Source organism: Nelusetta ayraudi, unplaced genomic scaffold, assembly GCF_046127955.1.
Source record: "Nelusetta ayraudi isolate G7.1 ecotype Tasmania unplaced genomic scaffold, CSIRO-AGI_Nayr_v1 ptg000011l, whole genome shotgun sequence".
Taxonomy (NCBI): Eukaryota; Metazoa; Chordata; class Actinopteri; order Tetraodontiformes; family Monacanthidae; genus Nelusetta; species Nelusetta ayraudi.
Genome location: NW_027466061.1, coordinates 14,154,489 through 14,182,309, shown reverse-complemented (window position 1 = coordinate 14,182,309; position 27,821 = coordinate 14,154,489). Strand labels below are relative to the sequence as shown.

The 27,821-nt window shown below is 44.7% G+C and overlaps 1 protein-coding gene across 1 annotated transcript; it reads left to right on the top strand.

Moving 5' to 3' along the window:
* Positions 1 to 75: 75 nt before the first annotated feature.
* kcnab1b (potassium voltage-gated channel subfamily A regulatory beta subunit 1b) lies at positions 76 to 27,659 on the top strand. Its single transcript, XM_076021254.1, has 15 exons — positions 76 to 805; positions 1,472 to 1,975; positions 10,868 to 10,911; positions 13,399 to 13,436; positions 14,069 to 14,148; positions 14,639 to 14,683; positions 15,405 to 15,449; positions 18,106 to 18,149; positions 20,826 to 20,912; positions 24,662 to 24,747; positions 25,371 to 25,491; positions 25,598 to 25,692; positions 25,817 to 25,937; positions 26,038 to 26,126; positions 26,223 to 27,659. The coding sequence occupies exons 2-15, from the start codon at positions 1,761 to 1,763 to the stop codon at positions 26,310 to 26,312; spliced, it is 1,200 nt and encodes a 399-aa protein (XP_075877369.1). The 5' UTR covers positions 76 to 805; positions 1,472 to 1,760; the 3' UTR covers positions 26,313 to 27,659.
* The last annotated feature ends 162 nt before the right edge of the window (positions 27,660 to 27,821 follow it).

The window sequence follows — 27,821 nt, the reverse complement described above, 5'->3', positions numbered from 1 at the left end:
TCTCTCTCGCTCTCTCTCTGCTCATCCTTTTTATCCACTCATCCCATCATTCCTCATCCATTCATCCCTTTGTCCCATCTTCCTCCATTACACCATCTCCAAAAGTCATGGCACAGTCGAACGCTGATGCGGTGATTCGGCCGCGCAGTTCGGCAACAAAATAAGTGCACCGCATGCAAGTCTACCAAATGTGATTTGGGATGCGTCCTCCCTCTCTTTCTCTCTCACTTGCTCTCTCTCTCTCTCTCCTCCTCACTCTCTCACTAAGTGTGGTGCCACAGTAAAAATCACTGCAGTTCTCTGAAGCCACACACTCAGAGAATCCGTCCAAACACACACACGGTCTCTGCCTCGTTCAGTCTCCTCCTCCCTCCCTCTCTCTCTCTCTCTCCTTTCTCTCTCTCTCTCTGCGCGCCACGCTCCTTGCCTCGCCTCCTCGCTGCATCTGTCCTCTCCTCCATGAGGTGAGCTATCATGCATCCTCCTCCTCTTCCTCTGTCCCTGCGCTTCTCCTCCGCTCTCTGCCTGTCCGCTGCCATTCCAGGGTCCCTTGATCAAACGGAGCCTCGTCGCCACGAAGCCGGCGGGCGACCACGGAAACCTCGTCGCCACGCTCCAGGACTTTGGAGACGGTAGTCACCCGAGGCAGTGGTCCTGGCTGGTCTGAGGACGGCCGACCGGTGGATGCTCCGGCGGGCATGTGGATTTTGGGCCGAAGTCTGCAGAGCACCGCTTGATCCCTGCCAAAGTTGCAGCAGGACCGACTTGGATCACTCCAGACAGTCGTAGGGAGCGCTCGCAGTGTGTAAGGACTCTCTAATGTGGCAGCTTTGTGGGAATGTGTTGGGGTGCATGTTCGTTTTAAGTTTTTTCCTTTCTTTAAAAAAGGCAATGCAGCTATTTTCCACAGATGATTCGTCGGGATGCACTTGCAAGCATTTGCTTTTCCGTGAAAGCGTGACCTTATTTTGAAGAAAGTGTGACGGGCAGCTGCAGGCTGTCTGAGATTATGCGTGCGCGCAGAGTGGCAGAGGCGCAGTGCTACTCCCCTCACTCCAGGTGTGTGACTAAAAGGGTTTAGCCACAGTTCGAGGGCAAGAGAGACTCCAGACACCCCCGACTCCTGGCGGGCTGACAGAAACAGCCCAGACACCCTGAAGAGAACTGCATTTGAAGAGGCGCCTTGAGGGACAGACTCTGCAAAGAGAAAAGCACCAACAGGATATACATGTGAAAAAAAGAGAATTCATTGGAGTTAGTGTAACATGGACACTCTTCTGTGTAGGATGAAGGATTTCACGAGTCAGAATGGCTTAAAAAAATTAGGGCAAAGCGCCACATCAGAGTTTGCTGTGGAGTTAGTAACAAGAAGCCTTGAGGCACCTTGTTTGCCTTTTCTGGCCTTTTAAACCTTTGGCAACACTTTTAACTTCTTCCTCCATCTCTCCACCCTTCTTTTATATATTTTCAGGTGGAATCAGAGCAACACAGAATTCCTGTCTCGCCTCCTCGCGCTCTCAGAAGGACGGCTCCACACCTATGTCCGATCTTGAGTCATCAACTTGAACTTCTTGTCTCCTCTGTGGCCCGACACTCCTAAAGACAACGCGCCCGCATGCACCCGGCAGTGAATTACACATGAGATCCGGTGGCAGAACCGTCAAGGACCTCTGCAAAACCGGGAACGACTCTGACTTCTGCCAGCAGGAACGAGACCCTTGAGAACAAACGAGTGAATCGGCGTCTCAGCTCCAGCAGCCATGCAGGTGTCCTTCGCATGCACCGACCACGGGCTGAAGGCCCCCAGGAACGGCGAGCACAGCAAACAGAACGCCACCAGCCCCAACACCACCAGCCAGGCGCGAGCCCGCTTTCGCACCGTGGCCCTGATAGCCCGCAGCCTCGGCTCCTTCACTCACCGCTACCACCACAACCTCAAGGAGTCCACGGCCAAGCTCACCGGCATGAAGTACCGGTACGTACGCTGCTGCTGCTGCTGCTGCTGCTGGTGTAGAAGAAAAGGAGGGGGAGGAGGGGGAGGAGGTGGAGGAGAGGGAGGAGGGGGAGGAGGGGAAGGAGGTGGAGGAGGTGTGATTGGCTCAGTGAAATTATTCGTCTCTTTGACATTCTGCCACAGGCTGAAATGGGATGGGGAGCTGGGAAAAATTAATAAATCAATAAAACAACTCAATAATGAAGGAGGAGAAGAGAAAGAAAGAGACCTGAAGGAGGCAAAGGAGACGTACGAGCAGTGACAGGTGATGTGTGGGAGGGTGTGTGTGTCTTTTTGCCAAGACAAACTAGAGCCAGTTTCCCAAGATACAGATCAAGTAGATACTTCCATAACTCTGTGTGTGTGTGTGTGTGTGTGTGTGTGTGTGTGTGTGTGTGTGTGTGTGTGTGTGTGTGTGTGTGTGTGTGTGTGTGTGTGTGTGTGTGTGTGTGTGTCAGACTGCCATCAACAAAGGTTAGCGTTGCCCAGGCTGACAGACTTTCACATCTGATAATGGAATTTTATTTTCATGATAGTGGAATTCAAGGAGACAGACATTGTTTTCTTGATGGCAGCCGCAGAAAAATGTTTTCATTGATGCCGACAGGGTTTAAACTTGCAGCGACCTTTTCCGTCTTCCTTTCACTCGCACTCGCTCTGTGTAATTCAAATGTGATACATCACTAAAAGTTATTTTTTCAACAACAAAAAAAAACCATCTGTGTTTGTGGCATCTTTTGCCACGCGAGCATGAGAACTATAACAAAGGGGCGTACCGTTTGACGGAGCCTCATCGGCGTCTGGAATTTCCTATTCTAATTTTGCTTGTTGGGTGGATAGTTGGAGCTGAGAGCAAATCACAGCAGCTTGAACATCTGTACCAGATGTTTGCATGACAGGACACGGTTAGAAAGACGGGTGCAGCGTACAGACGACCATAAAGTAGAGTATGGAGGAATTACAGCCAACAAGCTCAGTGAGGATCACTATATATAGCCTTAACCAACGATGTGGCAGACGTAATTCCCTGATGCATTGTGTGCATCTGCTGCTGAGCACTCCATCTTTCTGCACCGAAGCCGAATCTGATGAATTTGATCATCTCTAAAGGCACCGTGTGTAAGATTTAGCACCATCTAATGGTCAGAAAGATTATTGCACACAATGAAAGTCCCTGCTTTCTGATATCCAACTTGATCTCAGGGTGAAATCACAAAGCCCGGAATGGATCAACATTCAGGTCCAAGGTGGATGCATAGTAGCACAATATGCCCACCTCCTTGATCTAGATATTGATGCTTTTTAATATCAAGCAGAATCACCAAGCACAATCGCAAGATTTTCAAAGAGTTTTCAAATTCCATCCCATAGCTGTAGCTCCAGTTATTATTATTATTATTATTATTGTTGTTATTATAATAATAATAATAATAATAATAATAATAATAATAATAATAATAACTGTTCCTTTAAGACACTGAGCGAGCAGCATGCAGCAGCAGCAGCAACCGGCCACGGCCGTGCGGCGTGTTCTGCAAAGTGTGACAGCGAAGCCAAGCGGAGAGCGTTGTAGAGCTCTCCATGTGTGTCTGTGTGGGAGTTGTAACGCGGCCGGGCCAAGTAAACAAAGCTCTCTTATCTGTGCGAGTGGGCCCTTCACCCAGACCGCAGGAGCAGCCAGCAGCAGCGTTCACCTCTCACAGGGAGGGTGACGTCACTGGGGGTCGCCCAAAACTTGGGGAGGGAAAAGTGAAAGGAGGATAACAGTTGGGTTAAAAAAAAGAAAAGCGGGTCCGGAGGAGATCGTTGGCGGAAATCTCAAGTGTGATGTGATACGACGCGATAGTCGCGCGATCGCATCTCGTTTCCATAACAACATTGAAATGGCCAATTTCAGGCGATTCACAACAGCAAACGAGCTTCAGTGACGCTCAATGTGACGCCAGCTTCAACATTTGATGAACGTTTTTTTTTTCTTCACGAATTTGACCAGAAGATTACATTTTCATTTTCACTTCCTGTAGTTTGTCAGGTTCAACAGGAAAAGCTGTTTGTTTTCTTTGTCCCCCTGTTGATTCAGTGGGCAAAGAAATTGCTTATTACGACATGGACACGTTGGTTTGTTGTGTTTCCCCTCGTCGCCGCCGGTGCTCCCTCGAAAAAACAGGTGGAGGATGTTAACTGTAAATCGATCTCCCAACTGCAAACTTTTTCTTCAGTTTTTTTACGAGGAAACACAAGGCAGGAAAGAAATTGTCATCCGTCACATTCCCTTTTTTTGCTCCTTGCTTGTTTCTTTGCTTCTATCTGTCACTGCTGCTGTCACAAACTGGTTTTGCTTTGGTTGGCGCTTTCCAGGGAGTCTCTCTCAACTGAAGTCTTCCGCAAAACCTGCATTGGCGTGATATGACGCAAGCGTTGGTGCTTGTGGGCGTCAGAATTGGCGCCGTTCATCACACACGAGCGCATCTGTATGTGCGTTTCATGTGCGTGGCGTCGAAGCTTCAGTGGAACATCTGAAGGCGTAGCGAGATGAGGACTGAAGTTGTGAGCGAGCAAGCATGAAAATAATAGTACCACCATTTGCAGCATTTTGGTTGTCATGGTGATCCAAACATAGCATCATTCTACTCTGGTAGTCCCATCGTTGCAACCTTTTAAGACTCTTTGACCTTGAAGGGTGCTTTGCAAGCTGGAGACCCCAGTCACTCGATATGTAAGAATATAATGTGGGAGGAAGATTTTCAAAATAATACACACATTGACTTATGGAGTTTTTTTTTTTTTTTTTTTTTTATGCTTGTACTTTTATTTTGAAATCAAAGCTGTGACAGTTGGGATCCAATAAACTCCTCTTGAGTTGACTCAGCTTTAACTGAATGTCTTTGAGTCAACTTGGACAAGTTGAGGTAGTTCAACCCAGCTCAACTCAGTGGCAGAGCCTCTGGAGGAGAGCACCACTGTTTAGAGACTGGGATGCTTCTAAATTACACACACATACAGGGATATTAACACTTTTGTTTGAAGCTGGCACCAGACACACAAACTAAATGTTGCTTGCTTACGCTATTGACTATACTGCCTAATGTCACCATATGAAGTATCGGAGACAAAACCAATAATTTTGTGCAACAAAATTAGAATCCTCTCGACTGGGGAAAATCAACAATGAACCATGTGTTCTGAAAAACAGTCAATTCTCTTTAGCATTTCAGTTTGTTACGAAGAGTTACCTTTAGGTAGAATATACTATTTTAAAATAATGTGGGGACCATGAGAGGCCAGAATCGTCGATGTGAGACAACATGCAGTTGTCATACGTTTCAAGGGGAGACCTGCTTTGCAGCAAAAAGACCTTCTGACAGTCCAGGAAGTTTACAGTAGACACGGTCACTTCAGAGCTCTGCTGCGGATGGGTGTACATTTATTTTTCAATACCTTTTGTTGGTTCTCCCTAATTCTGGCTTATCAGGGTCCAGCAGAGAGAGAGAGAGTGAGAGAGTGAGAGAGTGAGAGAGAGAGAGGGAGAGAGCGAGAGAGAGGGAGAGAGAGAGCGAGAGAGAGGGAGAGAGAGAGAGAGAGAGAGAGGGAGCTGCTCTCTGCTTCTGAGGAAGGCTTAATGTCGCCAGGATAAGTGTTTCCCTGTGTGCAGTGTGCAGCAGTACTAGGTGTTCACACACACACACACACGCACACACACACACACACACACACACACACACACACACACACACATCGGCTAAGACAGTCTGGGAGGGAACTGTAATTTGTTTTTTGCAAATCGGCCCCCTGAGCTGATGTCAGTCTTGCGTTCACATGAGTTTGCTGATCCTTTTCATTAAAAAATAGATACATAAAAATGTTTCCTCTCCTTTGAGTCCTTATGTGTAATAAAAAGCATAATATAAACAAAAGTGGGTTTGACGACTTCATGTTGACCCGGATCACTCGCAGGAGGAGAGGGAATTCCTCTGCTGCTGCTGAGTTGTTGAACCAACATGGATCAAAAGCTGTTATGCTGCTAATGCCGTTACATCCCATCCCATGTAGGAGTTATGCAGAAGAAATTTGAAGTTCAGACTGCCAGCCAAAATCCAATTTTCAGCCCGTCCAGATTGAGACCGGCTGGCTCTTTCGTAGTCTGAACAGTCGTAAATCACATGACATCTGATTTTCGCAAAACGGATTGAGACCAACTTCGGGAGATAGTTTCAATTCGCATTAGGACAGATGCGTCTCAGTCTGAACAGCTCCAAAAACACCAATCAGTTTTGATGACGCCTCCGGTCCGACGTCGTTGCTACAGCAACCTGTAAGATTGGTTAATAATGTGGCCCACTCTGAACAGAGCCAGATCCCATTTGGACACTTGCTAAAAACAGTGTGGACGGCTTTGAGAAGGAATCTGATTTGAATCAGATTTGCCTGCAGTCTGAAAGCAGCCTTATTCACCTGAGGTGTCGCTAAGGTATCGCTGGCAAGATTTAGCACATATAACAAACCTGGTGACCTACTTTTCAACAAATGCCTTTTGAAAACAAATTATTATTGCACTCCATTGTACCGAGCGTTCAACGCATAAGAGCCTGCAGGCCAGTCTAAACAAACATGCGCTTCCCCTCTTTCTGCGTGTGTTGCATTCAAAGTTGCAGCCTGACGTGAAATTAATATTTTGCACATGCTCCTTTTTCTTCTTAGCAAGGTCAATAATTGGTGGCACCAGATGGATAATTAGAGAGCCTGCTCACTCAGTCATTGCCTCGCAAGTGACAAACAAACGCCCATTCTGACATTCACAGTGACGAGGTAAGATTGCCATGATGACGGCTTTCCAATAATTCAATAACACATTCCCAGTAGGTTGCTATCGATCCACCATTATTCACTATGTTTTCTAAAGGCTTTTCTTTTCATGCCTTTTTTTGGTGTTACTACAGAACAGTTCCTATGACACTTGAGGCAGCAAAGTAAAAAAAAAGATGCTGAAAAACGCTGTTTCGGGTTTCCATAGCAGACTCACACGAATCTTTTCCATTTATCATGAGCAGATTTCTTTTTTTTTTCCCTCTCCCCTACACTGCTAAAGCTCTCTGAGATGGTTTTGAATCAACCACTTCAGATCTGCCCACATGATTTTCAATACCGGATCAACCCACAAGCCACTGGCTTCAATCGTGTGCCCTTGCCTGAAGTGCACACAGTTATTTTCCCTCCACACACACACACCAGCCACTTGTTTTCTAACTCTCTCTCTCTCTCTCTCTCTCTCTCTCTCTCTCTCTCTCTCTTTGTTTTTTGTTTTTTGTTTTTTTTTAGAGGTTGGATTTGTCCACCCTGCACAGAGTGAATATCATCCACAACACAGTGAAAGTGCAGGAGTGATGTGGAGTGTTGGATCTGTTGGGGTTGGGGTTTGACTCTGTGGGAAACAAAGTGTAGAGATATGTCTAAACCCTGCTGGCTGGCTCTGCTGCACACACACACACACACCACACACACACACACACACACACACACTATAGAAAATGGCAGTGTGAGCCGCGGCCTGTGGGTTAGCAGGCTGTCGTACCCTATTTCTCATTCTGCACCATATAGAATGCTTTATCTGCAGAGGGTGTTTGATCTGCTCAGACTTGGGCTTTTTGACTTGCAGCTGCACCAGCCTGCCCGCTGCGCTGTTACGGCTATGGCTTACTGCTGTCTGCCACCCCCCCCAAACTCCCCCAACCCCCAACCCTTTCAGTATCGCTGTTGCAGCTCTTCATTTATTCCCCCTTCCTCCTCCCCTCCCCAAGACCACTTGACTTAACTTCGCTTCTCCCTTCCCACCAACGCAGGGCCTCGACTTTGACATATTTAGGATAGATTACCAGCCAGTCTCCCCTATGCTGAATTCTTCTGATGACGACATTATAGTTGACATCAGGAAAAGCGATGGGAAGTGAGGAGGTGGGTCTCATCTAATCCCGACGCCCCTGAAAGGTTAGCGTGTGTGGGTGTGCAAAATGCATTAATCCCTGCCATGCGAGTGCAGGACTCTATCCCAGCCTTGGTGCTTGGTGCTGTCGCCGGTCAATGTGAACAACGCGGCTTGACATAAGCTGAGGAAAATCCGAAAAACGGCAACAGCAACCCACAACAACCAGCGTGCGCACCACGTCGGCCAGATGTTCATTTGTTGTATTTCATTTTAAATGGGGGTCCACTAAGAATAGAACAGTGGCAGCAGCAGCGGCAGCAGCATGTAGGATGTAGGATGTTCATAAGTGGTGACAGGTTTGTGTGTGGGGGCGTCTTCAAATGACTCATTTGTCATTTTACTTCAAGGCATCTTTTGGGCACCATTCAAGCATAAGAGGCCGAGCCACACTCGCTGCCTCGTAAAGTTAATAATGTGCAACTTTGCAAAGACACATCCTTTTCTATGTTGTTTTCTAATATTTACACAGAACTTTCAATTGAAGTAGCGTTTTTTTTTTTTGTTTGTTTTAAGCACTGCAAAGGCAATAAGGAGATTTGGTTTTTTTTGTTGTTTTTTTCAATTGTTGTTTCTATTATTATTAGTCACACTAATAATTAGCGTCCGTCTGCACAGTAGCAACTCAGGAGAGTCCTGGACATGTCTGTTGTTCCTTAATAATCAGGAACAGCCTAAATACATCCCGCCTAAACTGCTCCCCTCGCCTGCTCTACATCCACTTTATTTTTTGTCTCATCACCACTGAGACAGTCTGGCACAATTTAAAAGCGTTGTCACGGCAAATCGAGCAAACAAAATGATCCGTTCGTTTCAAGGACAACAAGCTCAAGATGGAGACATCTCGTTTATCATGGAGAATGAGGCGCCGCAGCGAAGGCCTGATGGACTCGGCTTACAGCTGTTTCGGCTTCCTGCAATCATGAGCCCACACCTGTGTCAACGTCACTTTCACACTGACCCTGCAGTGCAGCAGAGCTGCCATCGGAGACACTGGCGGGTTGGAGGTGGGGTGGGGGGAGGGGGAGACGGTATCCAAACTCCTCCACCGCAACAGAGACAAGGACGTGTCCCACAACTTCTGCCTGCAGAGGGCGTGTCTCATCATGATTCAAGATTCAAAAACATTATTTGTCACGAGCAAATGCCGCAAGCGCAGTGAAACGACAAAAGTGGCCATGCTCATGAGAGACAAACAGCCAAAACAACATTTACAGCAAAGAAAGAAACGGCAAGAGCAGCAAAAACCCTGTGAAATAACAGTGTGATAGTACAACTTTTCTTTTTATATACATCCTCCTTTTGTGCACGAACCTGCACCTTGACGACGGAGCGGCTTGGCCTCATGTCGGCTTGTGTGTTTTTTTTCCTCTCTGGTCTTGGCAGCCCAGACAAACGACAGTCTGGATGGCTCCTGCTTCCCCGGGTCTGACACCTAATTGAATTGACTGAGGGCACAGTTGGATGGCACCGGCCCGGATTAGTCCCTATGCGGTCTTGGCAGGGGACCGCAGGCCATTAGTCGTCAAGCACGAGAAAATCACTCCTGGCATTCTCTGGTCCTTCCCCTACCGCGTCCGTTGTCGTGTGCACGTGGCCGTAGAAAGCGAGCAGAAGGTCCAATCCCCTCGACGACGTTTTGTGCCGGCTTGTGCCTTGTTCGGGTATTTTGCCATGTTTCTGTGTGTTGCTTGTGAGCACGGCTTGGCTCAGCTCAGCTCAGTGTGCTTGCGGCCTTGATGGATATGTCTCACACTCGCAGCCTTTGCTGCGGATCACTGCCTTCATCAGATGGCCCTGGCCGTCTTTCCTGGCTCGTCCCCTGGCCACGGTTTTCTTTTCCTGCCTGCAGTCCACGTACATGACAGTGTGGTAAGACACCTGGTGGCTGCCTGGCAGGAAGAACAATCTGCTCCCCGAGCTCCCAACTATCAGCTGGGCTCGATGCGGCACAGATTGGAAAAACGAGGTGAGCGACGGGAGGCCACGGGTGTCGAGAACCGTGGGTTTATCTCTCGCCGCGTTAATAATACATGCTGGCACCGTATCATTTTGCAACGGAGACGCCACTCGCAAATGAACTGTTATCCAGGAGTCGTATGTCAGCAGGTGGACCAGCGTGCCGCCCGGTGCAGAGGTGCATTAAGGAGGCAGAGGGTAAAAATAGTCTATGTTTAGATGTACCTCGAGAAACGCTGATGTAACCTCTGTTATTCTGGAGCAAGTCTGGTTGCTTCGGCTCTCTGGTGGTGGTGGTGGTGTTGGAGGTGGAGGGCGGTGGGTACCAACAATAAAAAGGACTGAAATTCTCCCCACTGCTGCAGCAAAACTGGCAAAATTCCCCAACTTGTGCAGCCGCTGCGCAAAACAATCAGCGTCATCTTCCAGGTTCCCTGACTAGAATACTTGTGCGGGTCTTTAGGGGGCATTTATCTTCTCACAGAGAATCCGAGAACACCGCCTCCACCTTAATCTCCCCATTCTGATTCATGATTGTGGTTGTGATAAAGGTGACATTCAGCGATTCTCCTCTCAAACAAAAGATGCTCCCGGCCGCTATTAATTCCAAATCCCGCCTACTTGCGATTACAATGGATTGTCTAACGCTGTAATACCCACAAAGGAGGGAGGGAGGGGTGGAAACAGCATTGCTGCATTTGGTGCTATTTCTTTTCGAGTCCGTTAAATCACTTTGTGGAAACAGAACAGATTGCGTCTTTGTTAAAGGCCAAAAAAACCCACAAAAAAAAACGTTCTAGCACCCTAAGGGAAACATTGGAACGTAGTAATTGTGATCTCACACGGTGGGTGACATCTTGAACCCACCCCCAACCCCCCACCCCATCCCAAAACACGCTGCTTTATTGTTAATTACGCTCTGTTTTCTGTTTTCGCAGGAACCTGGGGAAATCTGGGTTGCGTGTCTCCTGCCTGGGCCTCGGTGAGTTACGTTTAATTACGGTCAGAGGCAACTGTCTGATGATTTCACAGGCACTCAAGTGAAACCCCACTTTTCATTATTGTGCATACAAACACACACCGCAGAAACATGTGTCATTATATCGTTCCTCCCGCTCAGGGGCTCATGCATCTTTCATCGGCGGGAAGAGTGATGAGAGACAGCTGGCGCAAAGTTGTTTGCACAGTGTTAATATTCTTCCGCGTTAATATTTAATCGATCGTGGCGGTTTCTGCAGAGATGTTTCTCAATTATCAGACAAGATGTGAGCACGCTCACAAAAATGAGCCAAAGCGCCGATTTATTTAGCAAATCTTCAGTTCCCGTGTCACTCTTCATGAGAATGGGCTGCAATAAGTTGGTGCTCAGCAGTGCAGGAAGGATGCAGTGCTGCCCTGTAAACACTGGAGCGCATGTAACGGTGTCAAATCTTCCTCTGAATGGGTTCATCACATCAGTATCGACGGCGCTCAGCCATGCAGGCTCGGCCTCTGGCCCACTGATGGATGGTGGGAAAGTGGTTTTCAGCATTTTCAACACTCTGAACACTCAACTCGGTGACCAAATCTGGAAAATTGCGCCACATTTTCATTAGTCTGCCTCAGGCCAGCTGTGGCTACACATGTAGTTGACCACCACCAGTCCCAATGCGCTGTGAATGAATAATGGTTTTAGTATGAAGGCTTTGGGTGAACTTCAAAAAGTGTTATAAATCCAAGATGCTTAGTTTGTTTAGCACAGAGGATAAAAGAGAAACTAGCATCAGGCTTAAACTCCAAAGGTGTGCAGCATGGAGCATTTCAAGGTAAGTGTTGTTTGTGCAGAGATTTAAATTACTGCTTAGACTTACATTAAAATGCTGTTTTGTTTTTTTGAAAAACGGGTTTAAAATATATTTATATAATTTTCTTAGGTTGTTATTCAAAAGCATCTGGCAAATTATTTAAAAAAAACGAAAAAAAAAACTACACCAGAAATTGAACATTAAGATTTATGAATGCAGCAAAAAAAACAAAACTAATAACATACTATTGCCCATGAAGTTGAAATAAGTCCATTATCAAACACAATTCCCTGTTTATTCCTACTGAAATGCATCACTAATCACATTACTATGTTCAATGATTACATTATGTGTTATCTGTGTGCATTGAAATAATGTAACAACAATTGTTAGGGACTATAAGAGACAGGTGAAAAATAATTCAATCCAGCGTTACTATTCTTCAGGGGTCGAACACTTACAAGTTCAAAAATAAAGAATAATATGAATACACAGGCACAGCACACTTCAGCACGCTCCATTCCTTCGGGGAGATGACAACACGCAGCATGTGTCAGCTCAGGCAACAGAAGATTGGCAATTAAATCTGAAAGTTGTGCTTGGCTCATGCTGTTGGGGTGAGGAACAGAGGCTGCAGCTGCTTCCGTCTATTTAAAGTACAACCATTTAGTAGATCACTGAAGCCGCTACATGTGCAGGGACAGGGGGTAATGTGGTTGTTGCAAATTCAGACTGAGTTCATGACCTGAAACTCAACTGATATCTGGTGTATGGGTTTCCTTTTTAAACTGATAGCATCAGCGCTGGCATTTCTTATCAATTTATTTGAGTCTTTGATCGATTAAATGTTCAGGTTCTCCATCTGCAGCAGTCCAGTCTGGGGATTGTGGCAAAGAAAGGTTAATCCAGTCCGTGTGTGCTCCCCCAAATGGAGGCTTATATTACAGAGCTTTGACAGTCTACTCAAGGAAATGAGGGATTAAAGATAAAATGCAAATAGCATTAAAATAAATCTGCCTCCTGCTCCTTTAAAGTAAACCAAATCCTCCTAATATAACATTATTACACTATTTCTCCTTTTATTTCTCTGTACAGTTATTAGTATTTGAAGTTATGCTGCACATGGGAATGTGATTTATTCATTTACATGTGACTTTCTTCAGGCACACTTCCAAATTTTTGTTTTCCTATCCCCTTTACGTTGATCTCCAGCTCCAGTTGTGTGAAGCCTCTGCCTCACTTCTCAGCAGTTGTAGATAACAATAGGCAGCATGTGGACGGATCTGTGCAACAATTTGGAAGAGAATATAAAAATTTTAACAAACGCAGTACTCGTGCACATGCTATGCTGTTTGAAGGCCAAGCCGAGCGTCGACGATCTTCCAGATGCAGAATGTGTTAAGAAGTCGGAAGATGTCTAATGATCTCCTTCTGCTAGTTTTTTTTTTTTTTTTTTTTTTTTTTTTTAGCCACATCTGATTCTTATTACGGACAAGAAACAGACACTTTCAAATGTTCTTTGCTCAAATAATTCATGCTTAAGAATAGTTTGAATATCAAAGGTGTACGATATGGAAATATCAGTGCAGTGGTCATTTTCAATAGTCAGTACCTGGACATTAATGGACAGTAACTTCCAAGAGGTGCTGAATGTTTAACCAAATCTCTGGTGGTTCCCTCTGCAGGCACGTGGGTAACATTCGGAGGTCAGATCTCTGACGAGGTAAGTCGTTCCACCCAATGGCTTTCATTTTTTTTTCTCTCTCCACTCGGCAAATACCACTCATGAGCATCCGTGACAGCTTTACAACCCAATTTCAAGCCCGCATGGGGGTAATTGGCTGAGTGCAAATCGTTGAGAGTCGACCACATGAGTCAATCTCCAATTTATTTGTCAAGTACTGCAGTGGGGCGCGAAGTCGCCACAGTTCATCTCCCGCTATCACTGTCGGATGAGGCTGGAAGTGACTGGGTGCAGGCTTAGAAGCGAGCAAAATTCTCCCCCAAAAACAAAAGCTGGAGCTGAGGTGACGGATGGGAGAGCGGCATTCCCACGTACGGCTCGGAAACGAGCCTCGCGCACAGGAAGTAGGTCAAACTAGTGCAGGAAACATAGTGAGCAGTGAACCAGCGTAGTCAACAAGCCGCCTGCACACTCCTCCTGGCGTAGAGCATCACAGAGGAAAACAGATTTACGCCTCCTAAGCCTCGTGGAGGGGAGGAATCTCCCCAGTACATCTCCTCCACTCCTCCTCTCCGAGGACCAATTTGGCTGCTATATAGAGTGACGGGGAGGTCAATGAGAACAATTCTTCTTCTTGTGTGTGTGTGTGTGTGTGTGTGTGTGTGTGTCAGGTGGCTGAGCAGCTGATGACTATTGCCTACGAGAGCGGGGTCAACCTGTTTGACACAGCAGAAGTCTACTCCGGGGGGAAGTGAGTGAAGCCTCTCATTTGTTTTCCTCGACGTGTCCACTTCTCTTTCTGCCGCCCAGGATTTTTTTTTGTAATCCTGTCAGGTGTTGACATGACAAGTCATCAGGGTTATTCCTTCGAGCCGGGAATTCCTCACCTGTGAGAAACTCCAAATTGATGGTAGCCTTGTCTCCGAAGCGATTTACATAATGTTATTAATGACTTGAGGTTCCGTATCATGTTCACGACAGTGACTTTATCAGCCCAGACATTCTCTCCATTAATAATGTGGGTCATGCTGCAGCTGCACAGGGGGCTGATTGTTAATTTCAAGGTTGCTGGTGAAACTCAGGCACGCACACAAAACCGGGGGACGTTCTTCCTCGGTTCCCAGCTCCTTTTGATTCCCTAATCGCGTGTGGGAACCGTGGCGGCTGATAGTCATGCTCACATGCTGGCGGCCTGAGGCCTTATCTCATCTCCATCGATGTTTGTTTTGTTCTCTTTGCAGAGCGGAGATAATCCTGGGAAACATCATCAAGAAGAAGTGCTGGAGGTAAAGCGCAGCGCATTGTGAACTTTGTGTGAATAGGGAAGTTGGTCTGAGATTGTGGCATGCTTTAACCTGCAGTGTGTGACGCAAACAGGTGCATATGATTTGTTGTCTCTTTAGTGTTCATATACTTAATAATAAATATATGATAAATATAATTATATATGTATGTATATATATATATATATATATATATATATATATATATACATATATATGTACATACAGTATATATATGTATATATATTCATATATATACATATTTATATATATATATATGTATTTACATATATACATATATATGCCAGAGGTGGCATTACATATATGTAATGCCACCTCTGCTCTCACCATCACCGCTTTATTAACACATCCAGTGAGCTGCAGTTACATGTTTCTCCACCAACTCTGGATTGTATTTGCATTATCACCTTTAAAACAAGCAGTGTGTCATGTCCATCTCAGTAATTATCAGTTAATAAATAAATCATAATGAAAATGCCATCTTATTAGGATTGATGCTAAAAATAAAATAAAAAAAAGCTTTGTGCTGGACAAGGCGGCTACTGCACTGCAGCTGAGAGGTTCACTTACATACTTACTGCCAAAAACAGACACAAACATGGAGTCAACAGGCAGGCCGGGGCACGCAACACAACTTTTGGAGAACAGCTTTAAAGCCCCCACTCTTTTTTTCTTTTTCTTTTTTTTTGTTTCTGTCCCGCAGGAGATCCAGCCTGGTGATCACTACAAAGCTCTACTGGGGTGGAAAGTAAGTGTGTGTGTGTGTGTGTGTGTGTCCAGCATGTTTCCCCCCCCCCTCAGATGTTCAGGCCACAGCTCTCCAACAAAAGGTTACACATTCAAACAGCTGCTGCAAAGCAACCGGATCAAACATTTTGGCAAAGCTACACACTCACATACATGCAGGACAGACTTGGGGGGCGGGGGGGAATAAACGACAACAAAAAAAAAAAACAGTCCTTTTCTCACTTTCTTGCTCCCCTTGGTACCCTCCCGCAGCCTTCTTGCCAGGCTGAGTCATGTCTGCCTCTTATGTCGAGCTGCATGTGCTCTGCTCGCAGTCTGCATTAGTCACTTTGCTTCGTCTTCCGTGCGGCCGAGAGAAAGTAGAAGTTCCTTGGGATGAAAAAAAGAAAGTCCTCTGCCGTCGCTTGCTTTAAGTAGCCGATGTGGATCAGTGGAGTAGGGCTCCGGTCTGATGGTGTAAATTTAACTTGGTCCTGAATCCTCTCAGTCTATCGCTCAAGCACTATATCAGTTCCCTACGTGGAGAGGATTTAGATAAGAACTACTTGACCCCATCACCACCACCGGGGGGAGTTATGAGAGCGCCCGGAGGCTCTTCTCCAGCACACGGTGGGGCGCTGGGGGTCTGCGCCAGTGTTTTAAGCTCAGCAGTTTGCAATATTTGACAGGATCTTAAAACTGACACACGTGAAAGCAGAAGGCACAAAATTGAATCGAGACTGCAAACGAGTACCGCAAACTATAACGGCTCAGTTATAGCAGGAGGAGACCCTGCTGGGTGACAATATGACAGTGTCTGCGCTGCCACAGGTGAGGCCTGGCCACCAAGGAGCTGCTGCAGTGGAGTGAGCAGGTGTTTCTGCTACAGGCGGCACTGCGCCCTCGTGACTCAGGATGACAAATGTGTTTCTGAGCTAAAACGCAGTTACCCTGATTTTTTTGGGGGGGGGTTTCTTGTGAGCTGCTGATCGAGCCGAAAAACCTCGGATAGCATCGCTAACCCTCACATCCCGCTATTTATCAGACAGACAGAAGGCAAAGCACAGCAAACCTTTCCCAAACGCATCCTTAAAAATAAGGGTGAAAGGATTGCTGGAGTGACCTCGTTCAGATTGTTCTTCTTTCTTTTTTTTCATTCTTTAATAGCTGTGTGAACATCACAAATGCTGTGGGAATCTGACTTTTCTAATCAAATCCTTTGGTTCACTAATTACATGTGGCTCCAAATTTGAAACGAATCAGCTGTTTTTCAGATTGCAACTACACGCACGTGCCCCAGTGCGGAATTCAGTGAAACTTGGACGTCACGTCGTCACATCTGTAACGGCCGCGCTTGGAGGGGAAATAAATGCAAATATTGCGGCTGAAAATTGCCCTGAAGATTTGGATACAATCCACTGAAGCCGTTCACACCACAGTCTCACCACTCTTGTCGCTGGCTCCACATCCAGGTCCTTTTTTTTAGCAGCTGCAAGTGATGCCATGGTGTTACTTACAGGCTGGTGAATTCAGACCTGCATGTGGCCAGTTTGCAGCTGAGTCATATTTTAAACGATGTAATGTAAATGAATTGTGAACAGCAGCCAAATGAGCTCAAGTCAGGAACCAGAATGGAGCACTCCAGCAGTGTGGACGTAGTCTCAGAAGCAGGCCAGAAATACACTGATGTAATGGGCAAACAGGGAATTATGATGTTGTGTTTACTGCTTTTTTTTTTTTTTTTTTTTTTTTTTACCTACCTACTGAGGGCTTAAAAAACAAAAGAAAAAGGCAAGTTGAATCATAATAATAAATGTGCGCCTGCCACAAAAAGAGCCTTTGCATTAAACAGTAATCCCAAACACTCAAGTAGCAAAATATAGCTACAAATCGAATGCCTCCTTTGAGGGTGTTGAATTATTGATGCAGTAAATCCCCCAAAAAAGGCATTTTTATGGAGTGCGTTCTCAAACTACCAGATATAGAGTCCAGCTTGGACTGCAAAACATTTTGTACCATGTGACAGCATCGAAATTCTTTCAAATGTCATGTAAAGAGCGTTAAATGAGGGAAAACCCTTTTCCCCAAAACATTTGTGGATTTTAAAGAATAATGCTGTGAGAGGATCCAGCCGAGCAGCGAGTCGACCGGGAGGCTGTTCACGTTCTGCCTGAACGCTGTTTTTTTAATTTTTTTTTAGTCCTGCAGAATGTCTGTCTGTGCTCACGAGTCTATTGGCAGATGACTCGCACAGAGGATGCACAGTGACAATGGGCCCAGTGTCGGCCCACTGCTCACACACACACTGCACAGTTTGTTCTGGAGCTGCCAACACACTGCAGAGCTGGGAGAGGCTGAATTTGTCTTTCGGTGATTTGCAGAGGGCTTCAAATGCAGACTCGTTTAATGGTCAGATTTAACCCATGATACTGTTCATACGGTGTGTGTGTGTGTGTGTGTGTGTGTGTGTGTGTGTGTGTGTGTGTGTGTGTGTGCGTGTGTGCGTGTGTGCGTGCGTGCGTGCGTGCGTGCGTGCGTGCGTGTGTGTGTGCATGCGTGCGTGCGTGTGTGTGTGTGCATGCGTGCGTGCGTGCGTGCGTGTGTGTGTGCATGCGTGCGTGCGTGTGTTGTGTGCTTGCCGACTCCCCTTTAATTTCCTGCTTCTCCTCCTGTTGCAGGGCAGAGACAGAGCGAGGCCTGAACAGAAAGCACATCATCGAGGGTAAACAGTTTTTTTTTCTGCCTCCTCCTGTTGCCTCGTCCTTCACGTCACCTCGTCGCGCCTGCTCCCGCTGCATCCCTCTAATCTCCCTCTTTTATCTCCGCCTCTTGGTCTCGCCTCCACCTCCGCTCTCCCATTGTGCACCCAGCCGAACGCAAAAGTTGCTTTCGAGAAAAAGCCAGGTCTGCCCACCGCAGATGTTTTGCCTTTTGCACTCGCGCACCTCGTCAGTTTTATGGGATCTGATGGAACCTTGTCTGAACACATGACAGCATCGCTTTGTCAAATCTACCCCGAACTGCCCCCCCGATGCCTGGCCAGCTGGCTGCCTGGACCTCGGCGCAGTGTGCAGCCTGCATGACTCAGCTATCCCTGTCTGCTGCTGCCACGTGCGGACGTTATTAGCATTCACAGCGAAGCCTCTGTAATTTCCATCCTCAGAACGAGGAAGAGGGGATTACAGGTTGAAAAGTAGCGAGCCTGGAGACATGAGGCCGCCAATTAGCCAAGTAAAGTTCACTAATTCAGATTAGGGAGTGTGGGGGGCATCTTTGAGAGTAAGGTGGCTGCATCCATCACTGCTGGTGCTGCATTTTCACCTTCAGAGCCTCATTAACTGGCTGAATCCAATTTATGCTGACATTGTTGTTTTTTCCTCATTCCTCATCAACATTGTTGTATGGGTAGGCGAAAATTGACAAAGCATAATATCACCATATTTTGTGCTGGAATATTGATTTAGGGCCAGCATATACCAACACCTTATCCCAGCATCTCTAAATGAATATTGTGGGAATAGGATTTAGATGGAAGGACTAAATCTGGCAGCTGCCGTCGTATTCATTTAAATGTCACTTTATTTTGTTTGGCTTTATTTCATTGTTTACAGACAAGTGAATGCACAATGCTTGCAAGTTTTTTTCAGTATCACAACATAAGCCTCTAGTCCAGGGGTGGGCAAACGTTTTGACTGGTGGGCCACAATGGGTTCTAAAATTTGCCCCATGGTATTTGGCTCTTTAATGAAATGACTCTTAACACATTGAAAAAAATGAATGATAGACATCAATTTTATGACTTACTTTTAATATAATTTCTTCAAGTTCGGAAGACCGAGTTAAATAGTTTAACGTGCCACATGAGGCCACCGGGCCACAGTTTGGTTGCTCAGTGAGAAGTGTCCGCTTCTGCAAAGTCTTGCTTTGTAAAGAAGATTGTGACGGAATTGTGATGCCAAGCATTTGAAATATGAACTTTTTATGTAGCAGAGGAATAGAATCATTGGACTTTTCAGTGCACAAGATGGTGCTAAGCACTCACTGTTCAGTATAAAGGTGTGATATAAAGATTGTGTCTAAAGATTGACCCAAAAAAGTCTTTATCGTAATTCTTGGAAAATCACCATGATGTCAGCATATAGTGTGGGGCTACTACTTCTCCACAACGTTTAATGTCTGGTTTCTGACAAATATCAGATTATGATAACATTTAGAGAAACCAAAAATCTTAAAGTCACTTTACAAGCTCTCTGTATCGCATTTGCCATTAACATCTTTGCACAAAGAAATTCCCAGATTATTTCCACATTTCAATGTGACTTTCCTAGAACGCATAATTACATGCATTATTCATCGCAGACGGCGCTGGAATAACTTGGGTTGTTCACCATTTTTGTTTCTCCCACTTCCGCTCCGAAAATAGACTCGGCTCCCAGCCATTAAACTCCAGCTAATCCAAGAGACGGAGTGCAACCGGCGGCGATGACGGTGCAGCCTCAGATTAGGAGCCATGTAATGGGGTGTTTTCTGGGAGTGCAGACGACAGAGGAGGGGGAAAGTGGTGAATGATGGTGGGGTGTGGGGGGCAGAACCATCTAGTAGGATTAGTGATGAAGACTTTGGCGCTAATCTCCAGTGCACACTCGCACATGCTCAACGGCACCACAGCGTCTTCCTCATTGTCTCTCGGTCACTGCGCCGTCTCCCTCTCTGACGGCCTCTGTTTGCCTCTCATCTTTTATCTGCTCTACCTGCCAGTGGGGCTGATGTGCTCACGATGCTTTGTTGCCATCACTTTCTTTCTCCACTGTTTTCCTTTTTTCTTTTTTTTTTTTTAAATACAATAGACGGATATTAGCGCGCCAACCCTTCACTCTGATCCTTTGCTCTCGGCTTGCTGTTGTATAATTCTGCCCTCACCTACCGAGCGGGCTTTCATTTGTTGTAGCGAGGGTGAAAGATTAGGTGCTGCAAGAGTTTTCAGCTGAGATCTTTGCATGCTGCGTACTGTGAAGATTAACGTGGCGGTGCAAGCGATTATAATTACAGCCAGTGGAGCATTCATAACGAAACCCTCTCACAAATCAGGGGATGCATTTTTTTTCATTTTTTTTTATGAAATGTAACTTTACAGAGAAAGCGATTTATTTATTTTTTCCTCCCAGTGAAACAGCAGCAGGCCAGATGAAGCCACCTTTCTGACACATTTAACTGCTAAAGTATTTAGTTTTTATCCCAAATCGAATATATTCACTTTGAATACTTGTACACATGTACACGTTGCTGCAGTGCACCACATTGTGTGGTGTAGTTTAAAAAAAACAAAAACGGATGTCCCAAATACAGCAGGGCCATTTTGGACTTACTGCCAACACGTGCACTGCGCCTCTCTCCTCAGGTCTGAAGGGCTCCCTCCAGCGGATGCAACTTGAATACGTTGATGTGGTTTTTGCAAACCGGCCCGACAGCAACACTCCCATGGAGGGTGAGTTATTTACTGCTCAACAGACCCCTGTGGAGGCCTGAAGGCAGAAAAAACATGTTGTTGACTAAAGGTGAGGAGGTGAGGTGACAAGATTTGGGACTTTTGTGTTTGTGTGTTTTTGCCTATGATTATGTCACCTCCTTAAATATGCACACACGCTCAGACAATCATTTTTAATCATCTGGCCTCACCTCCTGCCCCATTTCATCACACGCCACTATCTCCATCTCTGAGCTGCTAGCTGCTGGTGTCTGAACAGCTTCTAGCGTCCATCCCCAGGTAGAATTTGGCTGGAATGACACAGACCCATCACTCCTACTAAATTAGTCACCTTCCATTTCTCCCCACAGAGCTGCCTCCCTGCAAAACCAGCAGACTGTGTGAGGCAAATCTGTCACACTTATTGTTCCCGGGGCATCGCTGTCACTTGCCGTGCCGGTGACTGACATTCAAGGCCTGAAAACACAACTTCATTAACACATCTGGGCATATTATGTCACTTTACTAGCTGACAACGGCGGATGGTGAAGTCCAATCAGATTGATAGAGTGATTGGCTGAAAGTCTGGCAGGGTAGTAAAACACAAAATATGCATATTGAGATGAGACAAAATAAAGGGCTTCGTCAGCAAATATAAAGACTGATAGGCTGAGTGTGTTTTTGCTCCGCCCTCAAGTCATCGCCATCAATCTGTGTGAAACATAGTGCATACTTTTTCATCCTTCATTACAGTGGAGCAAGGCCGCTCGCATAAATCACTGTGCAGAGGATCACTTGCTTTTATCAAGTTCGAGTGAGAGCCTGGCTTCTGCACCATAATCTCTTCAGGCATGGCTTCCAAACCTCTGTGGACATTTGAACATTTGCACACAGGTGGCCATATTTTGCCACAAAATATTATGTGTGGGACATCAGAAAACAGGGATTAACTTAACAATGTGTGCAGTATGCTTTATTACCACTAGGTGTCACCAAACCTTCCACGCTGGGCCTTTTAATTTCAGTTGCAAATACAAAACAAAGATTTTGATCAATGTGGCGACATCTTCCTGACACTCAGGTTGATACTAGTGGTATTAGCGCTGGTACGGCACACGTTTCAACCTGTTAAGATGAGAATGTGAACAGATCCGTCTGAATGCATTTGTGAATGTGTTTTCATTCTTGTGAGTCTCACTCCTTTCGACTGTGTGTGAGCCAACACGTGTCCCCTGGGGGATGCAAAAGTGAATTCATGGCTGCGGTGTCTCCCTTTGTCACCATCACAGTTCTCCTTCTCTCATTGACTCATCTTCCTCTTCTTCGTCGCCTTGTCCAGTCTACTTGTTCTTGACAGGCTTTGTCTTTTGTCTTCTATGTACCATAGCTCAGCAGCACCAACAAGCACACCTTATATCACCAATACAGGGGTCCAACTTCTTTGATGCTACTCCACTGCATTTGTGAGGCTGCAAAGAACTTGGCTGAACCCCCCTTGTGATGGTCGCCAAATAGGTGATTTCCTAAAGTGCTCACATTGGAACGGTAAAACAAAAAATCATTGGGAAGCACAGGCAGAAGCATCTCTAGTTGTGAACTTGTCTTTTTATTTGGCATAATATTGTCTCCACAGTAAAAAGATAAAAAAAAAAAAAAAAAACTGGTCTGTCAGGCTTCTTTCTTTTTTATCTGACAGGGCAATATACAGCAAATTGAATCCATTCAGTCAAGTGTAATGAAAAGATATCTCTGACATGGACTATAGTGAGGGGAGGAAAAAGAGCAGACCTGGCATCAATAGACTGATATGATAGAAATCCCTCAAGCCAAGACTTTTTTTCAGGAGACAGCAAATAAATTGGTTCTGAACAAAAAGTGAGAAACATTCACTGGAGGGAATTCATTAAGAACGCTTTCATACCTGAATTAAAGATGTTCTCATATAAAGACGCATGTCCACTCTGGCTCAGTTTATTGGGATAAATGTGAGCACAACAACTGACAAGAAGAGGTGGTCTGGACTCAATACCATTCTAACCTTGAGAACAGAGTAAACTCAGCCACCTTCAACTGTTCTGCAGAGAAACTGGTGCCAAAAAATGTTTTTCAGCACTGATAATTACGCTTTGTACCATTATGTTTGAATGAATGTGTTAATCTGCTCTAATGTCAGTCAGGTCAATGTTTAAGCAAGTCACTGATGTTTCCGGCAGAGGTTTCATGATGCTGCCCCAAAATGCCCCAAAAGCCGATCTAGCACAATAAAGACTTTGACCCGCTGAACAATAATGCAGTGTGAACACAAAACAACCCAAGACAAATATGCAAATCCATTCAGTCATCTGCAAAGCAAAACAGTGCCAGTGTGCAAAAGCCCACAGAAGTCTCTGCTCCAGCGTGATCACTCCCACACTTAGCCCCCTCCCCTCTTCCATCCCCCCAACACAAAGCTGTACAAGTCATGGAGTGAGACACTATATATCTGTCTTTCTCAGAAGTATAAATGACCCATGAAAAGCACAAAAGCAGATCCCAAATAATGATGAACTTAAGCTTCTAGTGCGTCAGGACTGCAATCATCATCCCAGCACCTGCTCAGACAAATGTGGATATTAGAAGAATATCTTCTGCTCGACCGATTTTGCGATGCTGTGCAGAAGGCCTCTCTGGCACTTGCTGGCATTAGTCATGGACATTTCCCCCAACTCCGTGACATCTTGCTCAAGGACGGGCCGACATTGGTCTTTTTCACCATTCATTTCCTGCATTTTTAAAGACTTTGTTGGAAATGTATGGGGCATGAAGAGAATAGACCCCAACAAAAATATTTTTGTTGTGACAACAAACTACAGACTTAAAGCGTCATTACTCGTGCAGGGACTAAAATTCAGTTGTTTGTGACGGTAAATAGTCATTTTCATGTTTAAAAATGTGATTTTTCTTTTTTTTTTTAACCAGATTTGGGAAATGGTGATAGTCAGAGCAGAGACTTTTCTTTAAAAAAAAAAAAAAAAAAAATGATGGTGCTTTGCTAATATCTGTCAGTAATTATAAAGGTCCAGTTTTATTCATTGCAGAACTTAGAATGTTTGCAAAGAAAGGTGCATTGTAATGTCTGTCTGAATCAAGTCATCATTTTACTTTCTGGAGTGCAAGTGAATTATTTATACATTCACAAGCATTTATGAATGGTGTTGTTGCTTCAGGGTTCCTGTGTGGTTCACAGCTACCTTCTGTCCTCACATCCGTCCAAATCCCTCCACTTGAGCAGGCGCACCATTTCTCTTTTGCCCTTGCACCTGCTTCACCCACACAGGCACACGCTCAGCTCACTGTCTCCAACTGAGCAAAATAGTGGTCCAATCATATGACTTATAGTTTCGTCATTAAGATTTCAGATTTCAGTTTATTCACCATTGACCAATCATCAGCTCTGCAGTCTCATATCCTCGCCCTCACTGTAAGTCTCCTGACATTGTGTCTGCGGAGATTATTTATTATTCTAATGTTGAAAATCTTCCACCGATGCATTTTCGGTGTGAAAATAAAGGAAGCAATTGAAACTTCATCACACAATGTAAACTCTTTTATCATCTTCTCTCTAAGCAAATTAAGATATTCCAGATCAAAATGAATAATTATGTAGTTTCTGACTTTTCTCTTGCATTATATCAATTCATTTACATCGTTTGCAAATGTGACGCCATCTGTTGTTTAGTTTCTGGCATTTCTATCCATATTATATTAAATTGTTTTCTGTTTTTTTGCAGAGATTGTAAGAGCAATGACGCATGTGATCAACCAGGGGATGTCCATGTACTGGGGGACGTCCCGGTGGTCTGCTATGGAAATAATGGTTAGTAAATAGCCTCTTGATGTGAGATAGAGACCACATAGAGCAGAACATGTTGTGTACACTTGGAGTGACCTTGTAGGATGTTTTTTTTTTGATGCCGCAAAGCTCTTGAAATAACAAACATGGCTTTGGTCTAAACAACAAGTTAAGTTTTGATCTGCACTCAAAAACAAACCACTGAACTCAACACTGTAAACCAGAATTATGTTTGAGAAGGTGAAAATGCAGCAGAAAACTATAATGTCTTGTCATAATGCAGCACTGAAGCTTTTGAACCTACACAACGTTTGAGCCCCATTGGCATTGCTCCTAGGCAGCTCCTTCCATGGCAGCAGCCACCCATTGGTGTGTGAATGTGTGAGTGATTGGGTGAATGAGAGGACATTGTAAAGCGCGTTTGGGTACCGTGAAGGTGCTGGAAAGCGCTATATAAGTGCAGTCCATTTATCATTTACCATTTTACAAGACATATCCTATTGCAGAAGGGGCCAATAACATTTCAAATATGTATCCAATCTTGTTTTTAAAGGATTTAAAAGGGAGCATTTAACTGCGCTACAAAATGTTTTTCCTTATGATAATTTCTTCCATTTATTTTTCCTCCATGCCCACATTAAAATCAGGAGGCATACTCTGTGGCCAGGCAGTTCAATCTCATTCCACCAGTGTGTGAGCAAGCCGAGTATCATTTCTTCCAGAGGGACAAAGTGGAAAGTCAGCTGCCAGAGCTTTATCACAAGATAGGTGAGGCCACTGCTGTTTTTTCCCTAAAGTCTGGCATTTTCAAATAGATTTATGGAAGTGTCGGCTTTGTATCCTGTTGTTCAGTGGTTGTCCTTCAATCTTCAAGGTGTGGGTGTTGTATCTTGGTCTCCCTTGGCATGTGGAATTATTACTGGCAAGTACGAGAACGGTGTCCCAGAGTCCTCCAGGGCCTCCATGAAGGTAAAAATATCTCTCCTGCTCTCTTTTTCACCCAAATGAAACTGAAACAATAGAGTTCATCTTGTTATAACTATCTCTAAATTGCCTACAGAATACTTAAGCTTTCTTTTCCCTTCTGCCTCAGCCATATCAGTGGTTGAGGGAGAAAATAATGAGTGAAGATGGGAGGAAACAACAGGCTAAGCTCAAGGAACTGACTCATATTGCGGAGAAGCTCGGATGTACTTTGCCACAGCTGGCAATCGGTGAGAGGCAACATGTAAAGACATAACAAATCCTGATTTGTCCTTTGTGTTGTTTTTAATACCTAAATGTGTAACTATCAACTGCATCAACTACCTTTAGCCTGGTGCCTGAGGAACGAGGGCGTTAGCTCAGTACTGCTGGGATCCTCCAATCCAAGCCAGCTAACAGAAAACCTGGGAGCCATTCAGGTATATAACATGTTTTCTACACCAAGGGGTGACACTGGATGACAATTCTAGTACTTAGTGTCATAAAACATTGTCATGCTGTTTTGTACACTGCAGGTAATTCCAAAGATGACCGCAGGCATTGCCTCAGAGGTGGACCATATACTTGGAAATCGTCCTCACAGTAAAAAGGACTACCACCACTAGGATGGACCCTGTTTTAGTGAACTATGCTCAACAAGCTTCTCAAAGCTCACTTCTCACAGCCATGGCACCAAGAGTGTGTGCCCAACCTTGCTTGTGTGTGCGTGCGACCATCTGTGTGACTGTATACAAGTGCTCCGCTTGGCTCCTTGTCTGTATGAAGATCAACCAGTACTCATTATAGTAGAGTGAGCGACTTGACCGAAATCATGCATGCTAAAGCTATAGCAGCCGGGTTCGGACCAGGCAACACTTCCAGCAAGAGGATCACTGGAGCAAAACATATCTGCATAAATAAAGCCAATGCTTATATTTACACGCAAAACATGAAACTAAAACGGAGATCATGATTGTGCTCCCTCTCATTGATGCTAACATGGTTGCGTTAGTGAAGTGAGTGAGTCATCATCAAAATAAGAGATATTATACCCAGAAAAGATAATGTATAAGGTGCACAAGTTACTGTCATGCGATGCATTCAATATAACAGCATTGTATCAGATCATACTATGCAGTGTTCTCGAAATGTGTCGAAATATATTTAATATTGAAGAAACAAACAAATCACAATCATAACAACTGTTATGATTGTGCAGGCAACCGTTCAAGAGCTGACCTGTGGATGCAATGAATCATTTCAGTGCTGGATAAACTTCTGGGCATCACAATGTTGCTACCAATAGCAAGACAGCTAAATGAAAATGAAACATATTTAAAATGTATGTACTGACTGTTATATATTTCTTATGAAGCAACTATGACAACATGAACTTTCAACTCTCAAAATCTGCTGTTTTTATTTTAAGAAAAAAAAAGCAAAAGTAGAGCATCTTTTAACTCGCTAATAGTCCTTCAAGTCTGTTTTGCCACTTTTCTGTCAGTGAAGGCGATGTTACATTACAGTTTTATTTAATGCTGTGTTGTGGATAAACACAAGTCTGTTTTAATTTGGGAGATCTCCCTAACGGAGAGCCTCTAAATTTTGAGAAAAGAAGCCATGTAGGTATTTCAGAGTCTAATAATTAATTTATTGAAAAGAATCTGATAAAACCTCTACTTACCTTTGCAGGCTTGCACCTGATCCATTTGATTTCCTCCCAGCACATGCCATTTTATCATGATAGAGTAATTTTTTATGTTTTACCTGTTCATTGATGCTTCATGGTGTTGTCCATCAAATTTGTATATACAAATAAAGATATAATTCTAACGTCACACGTTTTAAATATATATTTTAAAATGGTTAGTTTTTTTCTTTGATCTTCAGTATGTCAAAGAAGCCTTCCCGTTTTTACCCTCTCGATGACTAGACAGAATAAAACAAAATAAACCAGCGTGACTTGATAAACTGTTGTCGTTTAGTGTTCTGTTTGATTCCGTGTGTATCACCTTAATCGTCGTTATCTGTACATTTCAAACAACAGGATAGGTTTGGTTTTGTTTCCATGGAGAATATGCGAGCACTTCCGGCCAACAATCCAATCATCTGTGAGTGTGTAGAATTGTGAGATT